Source organism: Microcaecilia unicolor, chromosome 12 (genome assembly GCF_901765095.1).
Source record: "Microcaecilia unicolor chromosome 12, aMicUni1.1, whole genome shotgun sequence".
Taxonomy (NCBI): Eukaryota; Metazoa; Chordata; class Amphibia; order Gymnophiona; family Siphonopidae; genus Microcaecilia; species Microcaecilia unicolor.
The window spans coordinates 102,139,115-102,154,738 of NC_044042.1; the positions used below are offsets into that span (position 1 = coordinate 102,139,115).

General features: G+C 45.7%; 1 protein-coding gene across 1 annotated transcript in view; it reads left to right on the forward strand.

Moving 5' to 3' along the window:
* LOC115481407 (vasoactive intestinal polypeptide receptor 1-like) overlaps window positions 1-15,624 on the forward strand; it is a 141,053-nt gene that overhangs the window by 42,596 nt on the left and 82,833 nt on the right. The window contains exon 2 of the mRNA XM_030220494.1: window positions 10,761-10,898. Within this exon, the coding sequence (XP_030076354.1) occupies window positions 10,761-10,898 (138 nt within the window). The remainder of the gene's footprint in view (window positions 1-10,760; window positions 10,899-15,624) is intronic.

Genomic DNA, 15,624 nt, shown 5'->3' on the forward strand with positions numbered 1-15,624 from the left:
ACCGCCAACTCCAGGCTCCGCTCATTCTGCCTCGCCTCACCCTATGCTTGGAACAACCTTCCTGAGCCCTTAGGCCAAGCCCCCTCCCTGCCCATCTTCAAGTCTTTGCTTAAAGCTCACCTCTTCAATGCTGCGTTCGGCACCTAACTCTTACCGTTCAGTAAATCCAGACTGCCCCAATTTGACTGCCCCTATCGGACTGACTGTTCACTTGTCTTTTAGATTGTAAGCTCTTTGAGCAGGGACTGTCCCTCCATGTTAAATTGTACAGCGCTGCGTAACCCTAGTAGCACTTTAGAAATGTTAAGTAGTAGTAGTAGTAGAAAACGATCTGGGTGTCATTGTAGATAATACGCTGAAATCTTCTGCTCAGTGTTTGGCGGCGGCCAAAAAAGCAAACAGGATGCTAGGAATTATTAGGAAAGGGATGGTGAATAAGACCAAAAATACTATAATGCCTTTGTATCACTCCATGGTACATCCGCACCTTGAGTACTGCGTTCAGTTCTGGTCGCCATATCTCAAGAAAGATATAGTAGAATTAGAAAAGGTTCAAAGAAGAACGACCAAAATGATAAAGGGGCTGGAACTCCTCTCGTATGAGGAAAGGCTAAAGAGGTTACGTGGAGGGGCATAATCGAACGCGAACACCCATCTCCATGGGCGTCTATGTCCGAAAATGGGTACGTGAAAAGGCGGGACAGACCGTATTTTTGAAAAAAATGGGCATCCATCTTTTTTTTCGATAATACGGTTTGTGCCGGCCAAATGCATCGGATTTGAGCTGGGCGGTATCGTTTTTCAGCAATAATGGAAGCCGAAGGCGCCCAGCTCAAAAACGAACAAATCCAAGGCATTGGATCAGGGGAGGGGCCAGGATTCGTAGTGCACTGGTCCCCCTCATATGCCAGGACACCAACCGGGCACCCTAGGGTGCACTTGTAAAAATGGAAAAAAAAGTAAAATACCTCCTAAGTCCATAGCTCCCTTCCTTTGGGTGCTGAGCCTCTCAAATCCCCCTCCCCACCTGGGTGAAGTCCACTGCACCCCAGGGGCATAGCCAGACAACAGATTTTGGGTAGGCCTAGGCAAGTGTTCTCCCCCGTCCCAACCACCACAAAATAAATACCTCAGCTGGCGGGGAAATGCTTCTTTTCACCTTGGCAGTCTGCAGCAGGCATGTACTGAAAACAGAGCATGCGCAGGTGCCAGTATCGTGGAGAGTAGCGTTTTCGTTACCATCAGGGGGAAGTCTTCAGCTGGTCGAGCTTGGGATCCCCACCAGCTACCGCTAAACGTGTGCTACTGTTGGGTGGGCCTGAGCCCTAAATGGGTGGGCCCCGGCCCACCTGTGGCTACGCCACTGCTGCACCCACTAACAACTGCTCCAGAGACCTGCATACTGTTGTGATGGAGCTGGGTATGACATTTGAGGCTGGCATACAGACTGGAAAAAAAGGTTTTTAAAGTTCATTTTTTTTGGTGGGAGGGGGTTAGTGACCACTGGGGGAGTCCGGGGAGGTGATCCCCGATTCCCTCCGGTGGTCATCTGGGCAGTTGGGGCACTTTTGGGGGACTTATTCGTGAAAAAAAAGGGTCCAAAAAAAGTAAAACCGCCTTTTTTTTCGATTATCGGCCGAAGGCGGCCATCTCTCCTTGGCCGATAACCACGCCCCAGTCCTGCCTTCACCACGTCTCTGACGCGCCCCCATCAACTTTGTTCGTTCCTGTGACGGAGTGCAGTTGAAGATGACCAAAATCGGCTTTCGATTATACCGATTTGGTTGCCCACGGGAGAAAGACGCCCATCTCCCGATTTGGGTCGAAATATGGGCGTCTTTCTCTTTCGAAAATAAGGCTGATAGTGCCCAACAGACACACTCATTATCAATTCATGATTAAATCAACGACTTTGATATTATATACTTTAACACAAGTCTTTCTTTGGCATTTCTGGGACATGGACCTTAGAAGTCCGCCCAGCTCTATTCTTATGGTCCACCTCCTGAAGTGGCCATCAGAGCCCACTCCAACCTATCCAAATCTATCTTGTCATTTGCGGGACCCAGACAATACATTTTTTTTATTTAAAAAGATTTGTAGGATTTATAGAAAGGACTAATATGCCTTACCACTTATTATTTATACACAGGAGCAATCTGGCATTTTCACGTAGATTTGCAAGTTTCTAAAATGACCTCCTGACCGTCAGAAACAGAAATTCCTGTTAAATAGACATTTCTAAGTGTGAAAGAGTAAACCCCCACTGTATTATCTGAAAAGCAAGGGAGGCAGAGAAACCAAAACTGAATTCAGCTGTGGTAGCCAATGTAGCTTTTTTTTTTTTGAGTGTAAGAAGAAATCATGAAAATTACTGCTTGATGAAAAGTCGAAAGTAATGGAACCTGCCTCAGTGAAAGGAAAACTTAAAGAAAAAATAATCTACTAAAGGTCGGTAGGGATGCCACCGAATTGGAAAGTGGCAAGTTGGACCTACCGCATGCCAACTCCGGTGCTAGAAAATACATTTTTATTTTCTAGCACCAGGAGGCTTACCCAGAGGTAATCGGGTAATGCCATGGGGGAAGGGGCAGCACGGGAGCCCTTACCGGCTTCTCAATGGCTGGCGGTAAGGGCTTCCCCGGGAAATTACCACAGAGCCATTTTCCATTTAAAAAAAGCCTTTTATCTGCTTTGGTAAAAGAGGACCTCTGTGCTTAGTGAATCCGTGTGCCGCAAGGCTTAATAAAAGGGGCCCTAAGTGAATACATAGTAACATAGTAAATTACGGCAGAAAAAGACCTGCATGGTCCATCCAGTCTGCCCAACAAGACAAACTCATATGTGCTACTTTTTGTGTATACCCTACTTTGATTTGTACCTGTCCTCTTCAGGGCACAGACCGTAAAAGTCTGCCCAGCACTATCCCCGCCTCCCAACCACCAGCCCCGCCTCCCACCACCGGCTCTGGCACAGACCATATAAGTCTGCCCAGCACTATCCCCGCCTCCCGCCACCGGCTCTGCCACCCAATCTCGGCTAAGCTCCTTAGGATCCATTCCTTCTGAACAGGATTCGTTTATGTTTATCCCACACGTGTTTAAATTCTGTTACCGTTTTCATTTCCATCACTTCCCATGTTGGGAAAATGTATATTTGAAGAAATATTTCAGAGGTAGGTAAATAGGTTTTTAGTTTTGCTAGATATACATCTCACTATCACAATCCAGTGAATTAGGCAGACCAGAACGGATATACTGTCACAAGGAGACACAAGAGAACAGACCAGGTTCTTTCACTGATTTCTTAGAGTAAAGAGACTGGAACCAGGGACGAGAATGCTTCAGAGTACCAGAGCAATCAGCCAAAGCTTACCCACAGCTCCATCACAGATGACACATATTTAAAATTCTGATTAGAATTATAATAGTACATAATGCCAGAGAGATCTGAAAAGCAATGCAGAGACGAAATTCAGAAAAAACCCCAATATGTTCTTTGTTGGCTAAAGGCTTTGCTGTGATGGGTTCTAAAACTTAGAGCAAGATGCATTAAACTTTAACAACCCTTTAACGAGGAAATTTTGAAACGCACCATGCATTAAAGGCCATTTTCCGACGACACTAGCAGCTAACGAAAACGGAATGCAAACGAGTAACTACCATTGAAATGTGGCGATTCGGAATGCATTAACCATATCAACAATTGCAACGAATCATTTACCGTGAGAAATTTAACGTGAGCTCAGACCTATCGTTAAGGCCTGAGCTGTCATCTCCCCGCTTCCCCCTGCACCATAAAAATCCAAGCGCTACCAATAAAGAACGACAAGGTGGATGCAGTACTTCATAGGCTTCCCCCTGCATCAATACAAAACTAAACATACATCAAAAAAGGATCGGGAGGGGGCAAAGGTGCTCGTCAGGAGCGTCCTGTATGGATGGCCTTGCCCCCCCCCCCCGAGATCGCTGCTGTTCCCCGCTTCCGCCCGTATTAATAAAAACAAAACTCAAAAGTTTATCAGCCCCGGTCCCCCTCCCTTCCTGTGTCTCTGTTTCTCCTTCTCCCACAGCTCCGCCTCCCTCCATCCTCCGCCCCCGTGCCCCGCCCCCCTGAGGTCATCATCGCCGCTCCCCCCTCCACCGGACCCCCCTCCGCCTTACCGGCCTACGCAGCGCCTCTCACCTCTGTTTGAAGGCGCTGCACGGGCAAGAACAGCTGATCGGCGATCACTGCTGCCTCCTCCGACGTCTCTCTGTTCTTCCTGGCCCTTGTGCAATGGGAAGAGAACAGTATGGTGTGGTTATTTTGGAGTAGTTGTTTTTGTTGTATTGTGATGTTAGTACCAGACATTGTGTTTTCTCTGCGTTGAGTTTCAGTTTGAACGCATCCGCCCAGGAGTGCATGGTTTGGAGGCTTTGGTTGATCTCGTTGGTGATTTCGTTTAGATCATGTTTGAATGGGATGTATATCGTGACGTCATCAGCATATATATAGGGATTGAGGTTTTGATTGGCTAGAAGTTTGGCTAGCAGTATCATCATTAGGTTGAAGAGAGTTGGTGATAGGGGGGATCCTTGGGGAACTCCGCATTCAGGTGTCCATGGGGGTGATGTGTCTGTGTTGGTTGTAACTTGGTATGATCTTGTGGTCAGGAATCCTTTGAACCATTTGAGAACTATTCCTCCTGCTCCGAAGTATTCTAGTATATGTAATAGTATTTCATGGTTAACCATGTCGAAGGCGCTGGTCATGCCGAATTGTAGGAGGAGGATGTTGTTCCCGGTTGCAATTGCTTGTTTGAATGAGTTCATTGCAGATACTAATACCATTTCTGTGCTGTGATTTGACCTTGTCAAACGCCTTTTGAAAATACAGATACACAATATCAACCGGTTCCCCTTTGTCCACATGTTTGTTTACTCCGTCAAAGAATTGAAGTAAATTGGTCAGGCAAGATTTCCCCACACAAAAGCCGTGCTGACTCGGTCTCAGTAATCCATGTCCTTGGATGTGCTCTGTAATTTTGTTTTTAATAATAGCCGCTACCATTTTCCCCAGCACCGACGTCAGACGTCAGACTCACCGGTCTATAATTTCCCGGATCTCCCCTGGAACCTTTTTTTAAAATGGGTGTTACATTGGCCACCCTCCAATCTTCCGGTACCACGCTCGATTTTAAGGATAAATTGCATATCACTAGCAGTAGCTCCACAAGCTCATTTTTCAGTTCTATCAGTACTCTAGGATGAATACCATCCAGTCCAGGAGATTTGCTACTCTTCAGTTTGCACTCAATATATCTTGTTGGTTCCTAAGCCCAAACTGGCTATTTTTGGGCGGTCTGAGGATGGAGGATCCAGGAAAACTTCCAGCAGCAGCCAAAATAACTTTGATTGCTGCCGACTCTTGACTCCATAAGTTCCTTATCCGCAAATGTTTTACCACTATAGTGATAATGGCAGGCTGAAATATATATCTAACCATTCTCCCACCATCCATGTAGTGGAGGGATGGAGTGATAACAGTAAGAAGAAATGATCCATTCAGCTGCTAAAAAGATCATCTAAATCTTGAGGTTAGGTCTTAAGTAAATGAATGGTAGCCGTGGCACTGATCACATTTTAGATCTACTCAGAGCAGCTGACTCTAGATAAACAGCACTCAATATACAGAATAATTTCAGCATCAGGGTTTAAATCACTGGTTCCCAAACTTTCATGGGTCACGGTGCCCCTGGGCTACGCATTTCCTTTGTAGTCTCCCCCGCCCCACCCCCACCAGCATTGAGTCCTACCTTTGCTAGCAGGGTTGCCAAAGCCCCAGTAGCTGAAGAGATCCAATGCCCGAGGTTCAAGCTCCATGCTGCTTGCACAAGGAAATCAGTAGCATGATTCAGCCACCGACACCTGTATTCCCATGCATGCCCTCCCTTCCATCCAATGTCCGCCCTCCTTCTATCCCCCTTCCATCCAGCAATTACTCTCCTTCTCTCCCCTCTTCCATTCAATGTCTGCCCTCCTTCTCTCCTCTTCCATCAATCATCTGCCTTCCTTCTCTTCCCCTTTCATCCAATATCTACCCTTCTTCTTTTCCCCTTTCATCCAACATCTACCCTTCTTCTTTTCCCCTTTCATCCAGCATCTGCCCTCTTTCTTTTCCTCTTACATCCAGCATCTGCCATCTTTCTTTTCCCCTTTCATCCAGCATCTACCCTCCTCTCCCCCTTCCATCCAGCATTTACTCTCCTTCTTTCCCCTCTTCCATCCAGTGACGGCCCTCCTTCTCTTACCCTTTCATCCAGCATCTACCCTCTTTCTTTTCCCCTTTCATCCAGCATTTATCCTTCTCTCCCCCTTACATCCAGCATCTGCCCTCCTCTCCCCTTCCATCCAGCGTCTGCCCTCCTTCTCTCCCTTTTCCATCCAGTGATCCAGTGTCAGCCCTCCTTATCTTCTCCTTCCATCCAGCATCTGCCCTCCTTATCTCCTCCTTTCATCCAGCATCTGCCCTCCTTATCTCCTCCTTCCATCCAGCATCTGCCCTCCTTATCTCCTCCTTCCATCCAGCATCTGTCCTCCTCTCCCCCTTCCATCCAGCATCTGTCCTCCTCTCCCATCCAGTATCTGCCCTCCTTCTCTCTCCCTTCCATCCAGCCTCTGCCCTCCCTTATGCTCCCCCTTCCATCCAGCCTAAACCCCCTCTATGTTTCTCCCCCAATCCAGCATCTGCCTCCTCTTTGTCCCCACTCCCCTCACACACCCATCTGTGCTGCTGCTTCTGCTTTTCTAGATGAGTAGCATCAATGGCAAAACAAGGTGCGGCCATGCAGGACCAGACTCTCCATACACGTGGTTTCTGGCTTGCCCTGGAACAGGAAGTGATGGTCAAGGGGGCAGAATCATCAGCTGTGTATATGAAGAGTCTGGTGCCACATGGCTGCAGCTTGTTTTGCCACTGCTACTGCTCAGTGGCGTAGGAAGGGGGGGGCGGGAGGGGCGGTCCGCCCCGGGTGCATGCGCTCGGGGGCTGCCAGCCTCGCTGGTTCCCTGCTCCCTCTGCCCCAGAACAGATTACTTCCTGTTCCAGGGCAGAGAGAGCAGGGAACCAGTGGGGCTGATGCAGCTCCGAGTGACGTGCACTCGGGGCGGATCAGCCCTCCTGCAGGTAAGAATGCGGTCCGGGGGGGGGGTTGCGCTCCGGGGGGGGGTGCACCGTGCTGCACCCGGGGGGGGGGGGGGGTGCGCGCAGCAGCGACCCGCCCCGGGTGCCATTAGCCCTCGCTACGGCACTGCTACTGCTTATTTAGAAAAGCAGCAGCAGGGATAGCTGTGTGTATGTGGGGGGGGGGGGGGGGGGGTCGGGGACAGTGAGGAGGCAGATGCTAGATGCATAAGTATTGCCACACTGGGACAGACCAAAGGTCCATCAAGCCCAGCATCCTGTTTCCAGCAGTGGCCAATCCAGGTCACAAGTACCTGGCAAGATCCCAAAAAGTACAAAACATTTTATACTGCTTATCCCAGAAATAAGCAGTGGATTTCCCCCATCAATATAATAATGGTCTATGGACCTTTCCTTTAGGAAGACATCCAAACCCTTTTTAAAACTCTGCTAAGCTAACTGCCTTTACCACATTCTCTGGCAACTAATTCCAGAATTTAATTACACATTGATTGAAGAAAAATTTTCTCTGATTCGTATTAAATTTACAACTTTGTAGCTTCATCGCATGCTCCCTAGTCCTAATAATTTTTGGAAAGAGTAAACAAACGATTCACGTCTACCTGTTCCACTCCACCATTTTATAGACCGCTATCATATCACCCTCAGCCGTCTCTTCTCCAAGCTGAAGAGCCCTTGCAACTTTAGCCTTTCCTCATAGAGAAGTCGTCCCATCCCCTTTATCATTTTTGTAGCCCATCTCTGCACCTTTCCTAATTCCACTATATCTTTTCTGAGATGCGGCGACCAGAATCGAACACAATTTTCAAGGTGCGGTCGCACCATGGAGCGATACAAAGGCATTATAACATCCTCATTTTTGTTTTCCATTCCTTTCCTAATAATACCTAACATTCTATTTGCTTTCTTAGCGGCCGCAGCAAACTCAGCAGAAGGTTTCAATCTATCATCAACGATGACACCTAGATCCCTTTCTTGGTCGGTGACTCCTAACATGGAACTTTGCATTACATAGCTATAATTTGGAAAGAGCAGTAGCGGTTTGTGTGGTGGTGGGAGCGAGGTCGGGATTTGCTGCGCCCTGAGAGTTTGTTGTAGTGCATCAGGTTGCTTATGGCGCACATTTTGGGATCTGCTGGTTTAAATGATTATTGTTGCTACCACCAATGCACATACATGTCTAAGGTCCCCTTTTATCAAACTATGGTGTAAGGGGGTCTGCGGTGGTGCAGCGAGTAAAAGGCTGTTTTTTTTTTTTATTTAAAGGAAATTGCTGTGCGCTAATCACAGGGATTGGCGAATGGCCATTTCTGGGGTGGGGGGGGGGGGGAGATCTTACCGCCGTCTATTTAGGTGATGGTAAAGTCTAATTGTGCTAACCCGGTGGTAACCGGGCAACGCCATGCACCTGTCCAATTACCACTGGGTAAGCCCTAGTGACAGAAATGTCGGTGGTAGTCCCAATTTGGTGCGGAGCTAGTTGCAAACTCACGTAGTTAATGTGCTTTTTTCCTAGCCTTTTCCACCGACATCCTCTCCATCCCGAGGAGCTCATGCATTTAGTTTCACTGGTCTTCCACCCATTGTAACAAGATAGAGCCTTTTGCTATCAGACTAGGCTGATATTTTTAATATCAACCAGGCCTTTAAATGGAAGAAGTAACTAACTTGCCAGTTACACACACACACGAGTAACTCCGGCTGCACATACTATAGCAGAACACGATTCTTCATTCCTACCCTAGCTGAGTTTATATTCAAGCACCTTTCTGACCTCATGTGCAACTTTCTTTAAATTAGTCCCCTTATTTTCTAACTCCTACCACTATCTCTTATCAGCTTCTCCTACATAAACACACAACTATGGAACGTACTACCAAAGGCTATAAAAACTCATTACTTAACAATCTTCCGAAAACTACTGAAAACCAACTTGTTCAACAAGGCTTACCATAATGATTCATCCTAAACTATTAGATAACAAGACCATACATGAACTAGACAAAACCAAACTCTCTGCATTAGAATGACAACCTTCGCTGCTACTAATGAAAGTTACGCAATACCCACTATTACTTTATCCTCATGCCGGAAATGAATTTTGTATAGTTGATTACCTAAGTATTTTATAACTCACTCTATCATTCAGGAACTTTAATGCAACACCACTTTGTACTATACTTTAACAGTTATGTGTCTTAATGCAATGCCATTTGTAATTCTTTATCCTGAAATGGCGATCACCACTACGGCATAATGTAAGCCACATTGAGCCTGCAAATTGGTGGGAAAATGTGGGATACAAATGCAACAAATAAATAAAATAAATAAATGTATCTTTGCTTAATCCTATGCTACTAAAATGTTCAGTTCTGGTCGCCTCATCTCAATAAAGATATAAAGGAATTGGAGAAGGTGCAGCGAAGGGCGACAAAAATGATAAAAGGGATGGGATGACTACCTTATGAGAAGAGGTTAAGATGGCTAGGACTCTTTAGCCTGGAGAAAAGGCAGCTGAGGGGTGATATGATAGAGGTCTACAAAATAATGAGTGGGGTAGAGCGGACAGATGTGAAGCGTTTGTTTACACTTTCTAACAATAATAGAACCAGGGGACACAAGATGAAATTAGAATGTGGTAGGTTTAAAACAAATCGGAGAAAGTTTTTCTTTACTCAGCGCGTAGTTAGACTCTGGAACTCATTGCCGGAGAAGGTAGTGACGGCAACTGGCCTTGCTGAGTTTAAAGGGAGTCTGGACAGATTCCTGAAGGAAAAGTCCATTGATCATTATTCAGTTTGGGGTTTTTGCTGCACGACTAATATTCCACCAGGGTCGTTAAGCTCATATTAGCCCTCTCCTCAAGTCACTTCACTGGCTTCCTATCCGTTTCCGTATACAGTTCAAACTCCTCTTATTGACCTATAAGTGCATTCACTCTGCAGCTCCTCAGTACCTCTCCCTACATTCCTCTCCGGGAACTCTGTTCACTGGGTAAATCTCTCTTATTTGCACCCTTCTCCTCCACTGCTAACTCCAGACTCCGTTCCTTTTATCTTGCTGCACCATATGCCTGGAATAGACTTCCTGAGCCGGTACGTCAAGCTCCATCTCAGGCCGTCTTCAAATCTAAGCTAAAAGCCCACATTTTTATGCTGCTTTTAACTCCTAACCCTTATTCACTTGTTCAGAACCCTTATTTTATCATCCTCACTTTATTTCCCTTATCTCTTGTTTGTCTGTCCTAATTAGATTGTAAGCTCTGTCGAGCAGGTACTGTCTCTTCATGTTCAAGTGTACAGCGCTGCGTACGTCTAGTAGCGCTATAGAAATGATAAGTAGTAGTAGTAGTGGATTGGCCGCTGTTGGAGACAGAGTGCTGGGCTTGATGGACCTTTGGTCTTTTCTCAGCGTGACAGTGCTTATGTACTTATGTGTATTGGGTTGACATTGTAAGTAGTATACTATGCCATACATTGAACTGTTATTTAAACATTTTTATGTTTGACTTATTCCTCCTTGAGTAAATTCCTTCAAAAAGGCGGTAAATAAATCCTAATAAATAAATACTCCAGTCCTATCACCTGCTTTCGATATCTTACAGGTGGAAGCAACACACCCGGACTGCTCTATCATTCACCATCTTCAACAACAGGAAGCTCAGTGTTTAGAGAGAATCCAGCTGGAAAACCACAGCTCTTTGATTTTGAAAGGTGAGTTACAGGACAGTAACACCATCCATGCACCTCTGAAATGCAACATCATGCCATACATATTCGTCACCTCAGCATTTGATCCTCTTCCTGTTCCTGGGAGGGCTTTGGGGTTACTCTCAAAGCTCCTGCTAGTCATAGGTGTTATGATATGAAGGGAGGGAGTGCACCTGTGCCCCCTAAAATAATGTCTTCCCATTCTCGCCCTGCCAATGTCTCTTCTATTTCTCTGGTTCCCTCCTAGTCTATTAATTTAAAAAAGAAATTGAGCAGCTTTTAAACTATAAACAAGGGGAAGGCTGACAGTCGCACAACAGCGTATGGTTCGGGATGAGGTATCTTGTAAAGATATTGCCCAAACAAGGAGGATGGGGGTTCCTGATGGTGAGGTTGCAAAGGTGACCGTAATAGATTCGTCTGTAAACAGAAATAATAAAAATCAGGCAGAAGATAGTAAATTAATACTGTCAAGTAATCAACATAATGTGACTAGGACTAACTTGAAGTGTCTTTATGCAAATGCTAGGAGCCTAAGACATAAGATGGGAGAATTGGAATATACTGCACTAAATGAAAAAAAACAGATATAATAGGCATCTCCGAGACCTGGTGGAAGGAGGATAACCAGTTGGACACTGTCATACCGGGATACAAATTGTATCGCAGTGATAGAGTGGACCGGATTGGGGGAGGAGTAGCATTGTATATTAACGAGGGCATTGAATCAAATAGACTGAAAATTTTACAGGAAACAAATGAACTTTTGGAATCACTATGGATCGAAATTCCATGTGTCAAGGGGAAAAGGACGGTGGTAGGAGTGTACTACCGTCTGCCCGACCAGGATAAGCAGACAGATGTAGTCATTTTAAAGGAAATTATGGATGCTAATAAAATGGGCAACGCGATAATAATGGCTGATTTCAATTACCCCAATATAGACTGGGTTAATGTAGCATCGGGGCACACCAAGGAGGTAAAATTCCTTGATGAAATTAAGGACTGCTTCATGGAGCAGCTGGTACAGGAGCCAAAGAGAGAAGGAAAAATTCTAGATCTAGTCATTTGTGAAGCACATGATCTGGTACGGGAGGTAACGGTGCGGGGACCACTTGATAACAGTGATCATAATATGATCAGCTTTGAAATCTGCTTTAAAAAAGTAGAGAACGGAAGTCAAATATGTTGGTGTTTAACTTCAAAAAAGGGAGCTATGATAAAATGAGGAGAATGGTAAACAAAGAACTTATAGGAGCGAAGGATAGGGTAAAAAACCTACAACAGGCGTGGATTCTGTTCAAAAACACTGTCCTGGAGGCCCAGGCCAAATATATTCCATGTATCAGTAAAGGAGGGCAGAAGACACCATGGTCTCAATCAGTGATGGCTGTATACAAACATCTATATACAAGAAACCCACAGACAGATGCAGCTACCTCCACAACTCCAGCTTCCATCCTTCACATACAAAAAGATCCATCATTTACAGCCAAGCCACAAGATACCACCGTATCTGCTCTGACCCAGGGGACAGAGACAGACACCTTAAAAGCCTGACTGCATCCTTCAAACAGAAAGGCTACAACCCCAAAATAATCTCCAAGAATATTGCCTCCTCCCTCAAAACACCCAGGGAGAATCTGCTACAGTACAAGGAGAAAAAAATCCACAGACAGAATCCCCCTTGTAGTGACATACAATCCAGAGCTGGAAAAACTGAGGAAAATCATAAGAGATCTACAACCTATACTCCAGGAGGATGAATTACTGAAAGAGATATTCCCATCCCCACCAGTACTGGCCTTCCGACAACCACCCAACTTAAAACACAAGCTAATCAGAAGTAAACTTCCATCACAGACTGAAAAGGAACAGAAGGGCACACGTCCCTGTAATTTATCCAGTTGCAAACTATGCCAAAATATTTCACAGAACCCCACAGTTACCCACAAAGGAAAGATATTCAACATAAAGGGATCTTTCACTTGCTCATCTTCCAATGTGGTATATATCATTCAGTGTAAAAAATGTAATGAAGGATGCTATATTGGAGAAACAGGCCAGATGCTTAAGACAAGATTCAATTTACATAGACATCACATGAACAATACAGCCAGTAGGGCCCCCACCCCGGTGGGACAGCACTTCACAGAACCAGGACACTGTACCAGTGATTTCACAGTGAGAATCCTGAAAGGTAACTTTAAAACCATACAAGAACGTAAGACCTTTGAAGTCAGAATGATTGAATATTTTAACACCCAACAGAAAGGACTTAACAAGGATCTGGGGTTCCTAGCCCATTATAAACCATAAAGCTGTTTGTCTCTGTTGATCACCCCACCCCTCACCTATCCACACCCATCCTGTTAGAATATCAATGATATGCTTTGATGTCCCCATGCATACCTCCGACCCACCCCTATCCTCCCACCCTGTCAGACTGTCATAGTAATGCTTGAATGTTTTCACTTATATACACTGTCAACTAGCACATTTGCTTATTTCCGATCTGACGAAGGGCAACCTTCGAAAGCTAATCAAGAAATGTATTAAGTTATGTCCAATAAAAAAGGTATCATCTTATTTTCTTTTCCATGTTTTATTTTGTTTGATTTCTATTGATAACCTTCAGGTATATAAAAAGCAGAAAACTTTTTATATACCAGTCTGCCGAACGCCTCTGGCGGAAATCTCGGGCCCTTGCTGATTTCTTACACTTTAAGTTCATGCTGACCTCCTTCCAATCTGCTCTTTTACGTGCCAAACAGGATTATTATATCCAACTGACCAACTCTCTTGGCTCTAACCCTCGACTTCTCTTCACCACATTGAACTCTCTCCTCAAGGTGCCCCCTCCCCCAACTCCCCCTTCATTATCTCCTCAGACCCTTGCTGAATTCTTTCACAACAAGGTTCAAAAGATAAACCTTGAATTCTCTACCTCGCCACCTCTCCCTCCACTAGTCCGTTCCCCTCTCTCTCCTTCCCCTCATTCCTTTTCCTCCTTTCCTGAAGTTACTATAGAGGAAACTACACTTCTCCTTTCTTCCTCAAAATGTACCACCTGTTCCTCTGATCCCATTCCCATCCACCTTCTTAATGCCATCTCACCTGCTCTTATTCCTTTTATCTGTCACATTCTCAACCTCTCACTTTCCACTGCGACTGTCCCTGCTGCCTTTAAACATGCTGTGGTCACACCTCTCCTTAAGAAGCCTTCACTCGACCCTACTTGTCCCTCTAATTACCGACCCATCTCCCTCCTTCCTTTTCTCTCCAAATTACTTGAGCGTGCTGTTCACCGCCGCTGCCTTGATTTTCTCTCCTCACACGCTATTCTTGACCCTCTCCACTCAACCGAAACTGCGCTTACTAAAGTCTCCAATGACCTATTACTGGCTAAATCCAGAGGTCAATATTCCATCCTCATTCTTCTTGATCTTTCCGCTGCTTTTGACACTGTCGATCACAGCATACTTCTCGATACCCTGTCCTCACTTGGATTCCAGGGCTCTGTCCTTTCCTGGTTCTCTTCCTAACTCTCCCTCCGCACCTTTAGTGTTCACTCTGTTGGATCCTCTTCTACTTCTATCCCTCTGCCTGTCGGCGTACCTCAGGGTTCTGTTCTTGGTCCCCTCCTCTTTTCTACCTACACTTCTTCCCTTGGTTCATTAATCTCATCCCATGGCTTTTCCTACCATCTCTATGCTGATGACTCCCAAATCTACCTTTCTACCCTTGATATCTCACCTTGCATCCAAACCAAAGTTTCAGCGTGTTTGTCTGACATTGCTGCCTGGATGTCTCAACGCCACCTGAAATTAAATATGACCAAAACCGAGCTTCTCATTTTCCCCCCCCAAACCCACCTCCCCGCTCCCCCCGTTTTCTATTTCTGTTGATGGCTCTCTCATTCTCCCTGTCTCCTCAGCTCGAAACCTTGGGGTCATCTTTGACTCTTCTCTCTCCTTCTCTGCTCATATCCAGCAGACCGCCAAGACCTGTCGTTTCTTTCTTTACAACATCCGTAAAATCCACCCCTTTCTTTCCGAGCACTCTACCAAAACCCTCATCCACACCCTTGTCACCTCTCGTTTAGACTACTGCAATCTGCTTCTTGCTGGCCTCCCACTTAGTCACCTCTCCCCTCTCCAGTCGGTTCAAAACTCTGCTGCCTGTCTCATCTTCTGCCAGGGTCGCTTTACTCATACTACCCCTCTCCTCAAGACCCTTCACTGGCTCCCTATCCGTTTTCGCATCCTGTTCAAACTTCTTCTACTAACCTATAAATGTATTCACTCTGCTGCTCCCCAGTATCTCTCCACACTTGTCCTTCCCTACACCCCTTCCCGTGCACTCCGCTCCATGGATAAATCCTTCTTATCTGTTCCCTTCTCCACTACTGCCAACTCCAGACTTCGCGCCTTCTTTCTCGCTGCACCCTACGCCTGGAATAAACTTCCTGAGCCCCTACGTCTTGCCCCATCCTTGGCCACCTTTAAATCTAGACTGAAAGCCCACCTCTTTAACATTGCTTTTGACTCGTAACCACTTGTAACCACTCGCCTCCACCTACCCTCCTCTCTTCCTTCCCGTTCACATTAATTGATTTGATTTGCCTACTTTATTTATTTTTTGTCTATTAGATTGTAAGCTCTTTGAGCAGGGACTGTCTCTCTTCTATGTTTGTGCAGCACTGTGTATGCCTTGTAGCGCTATAGAA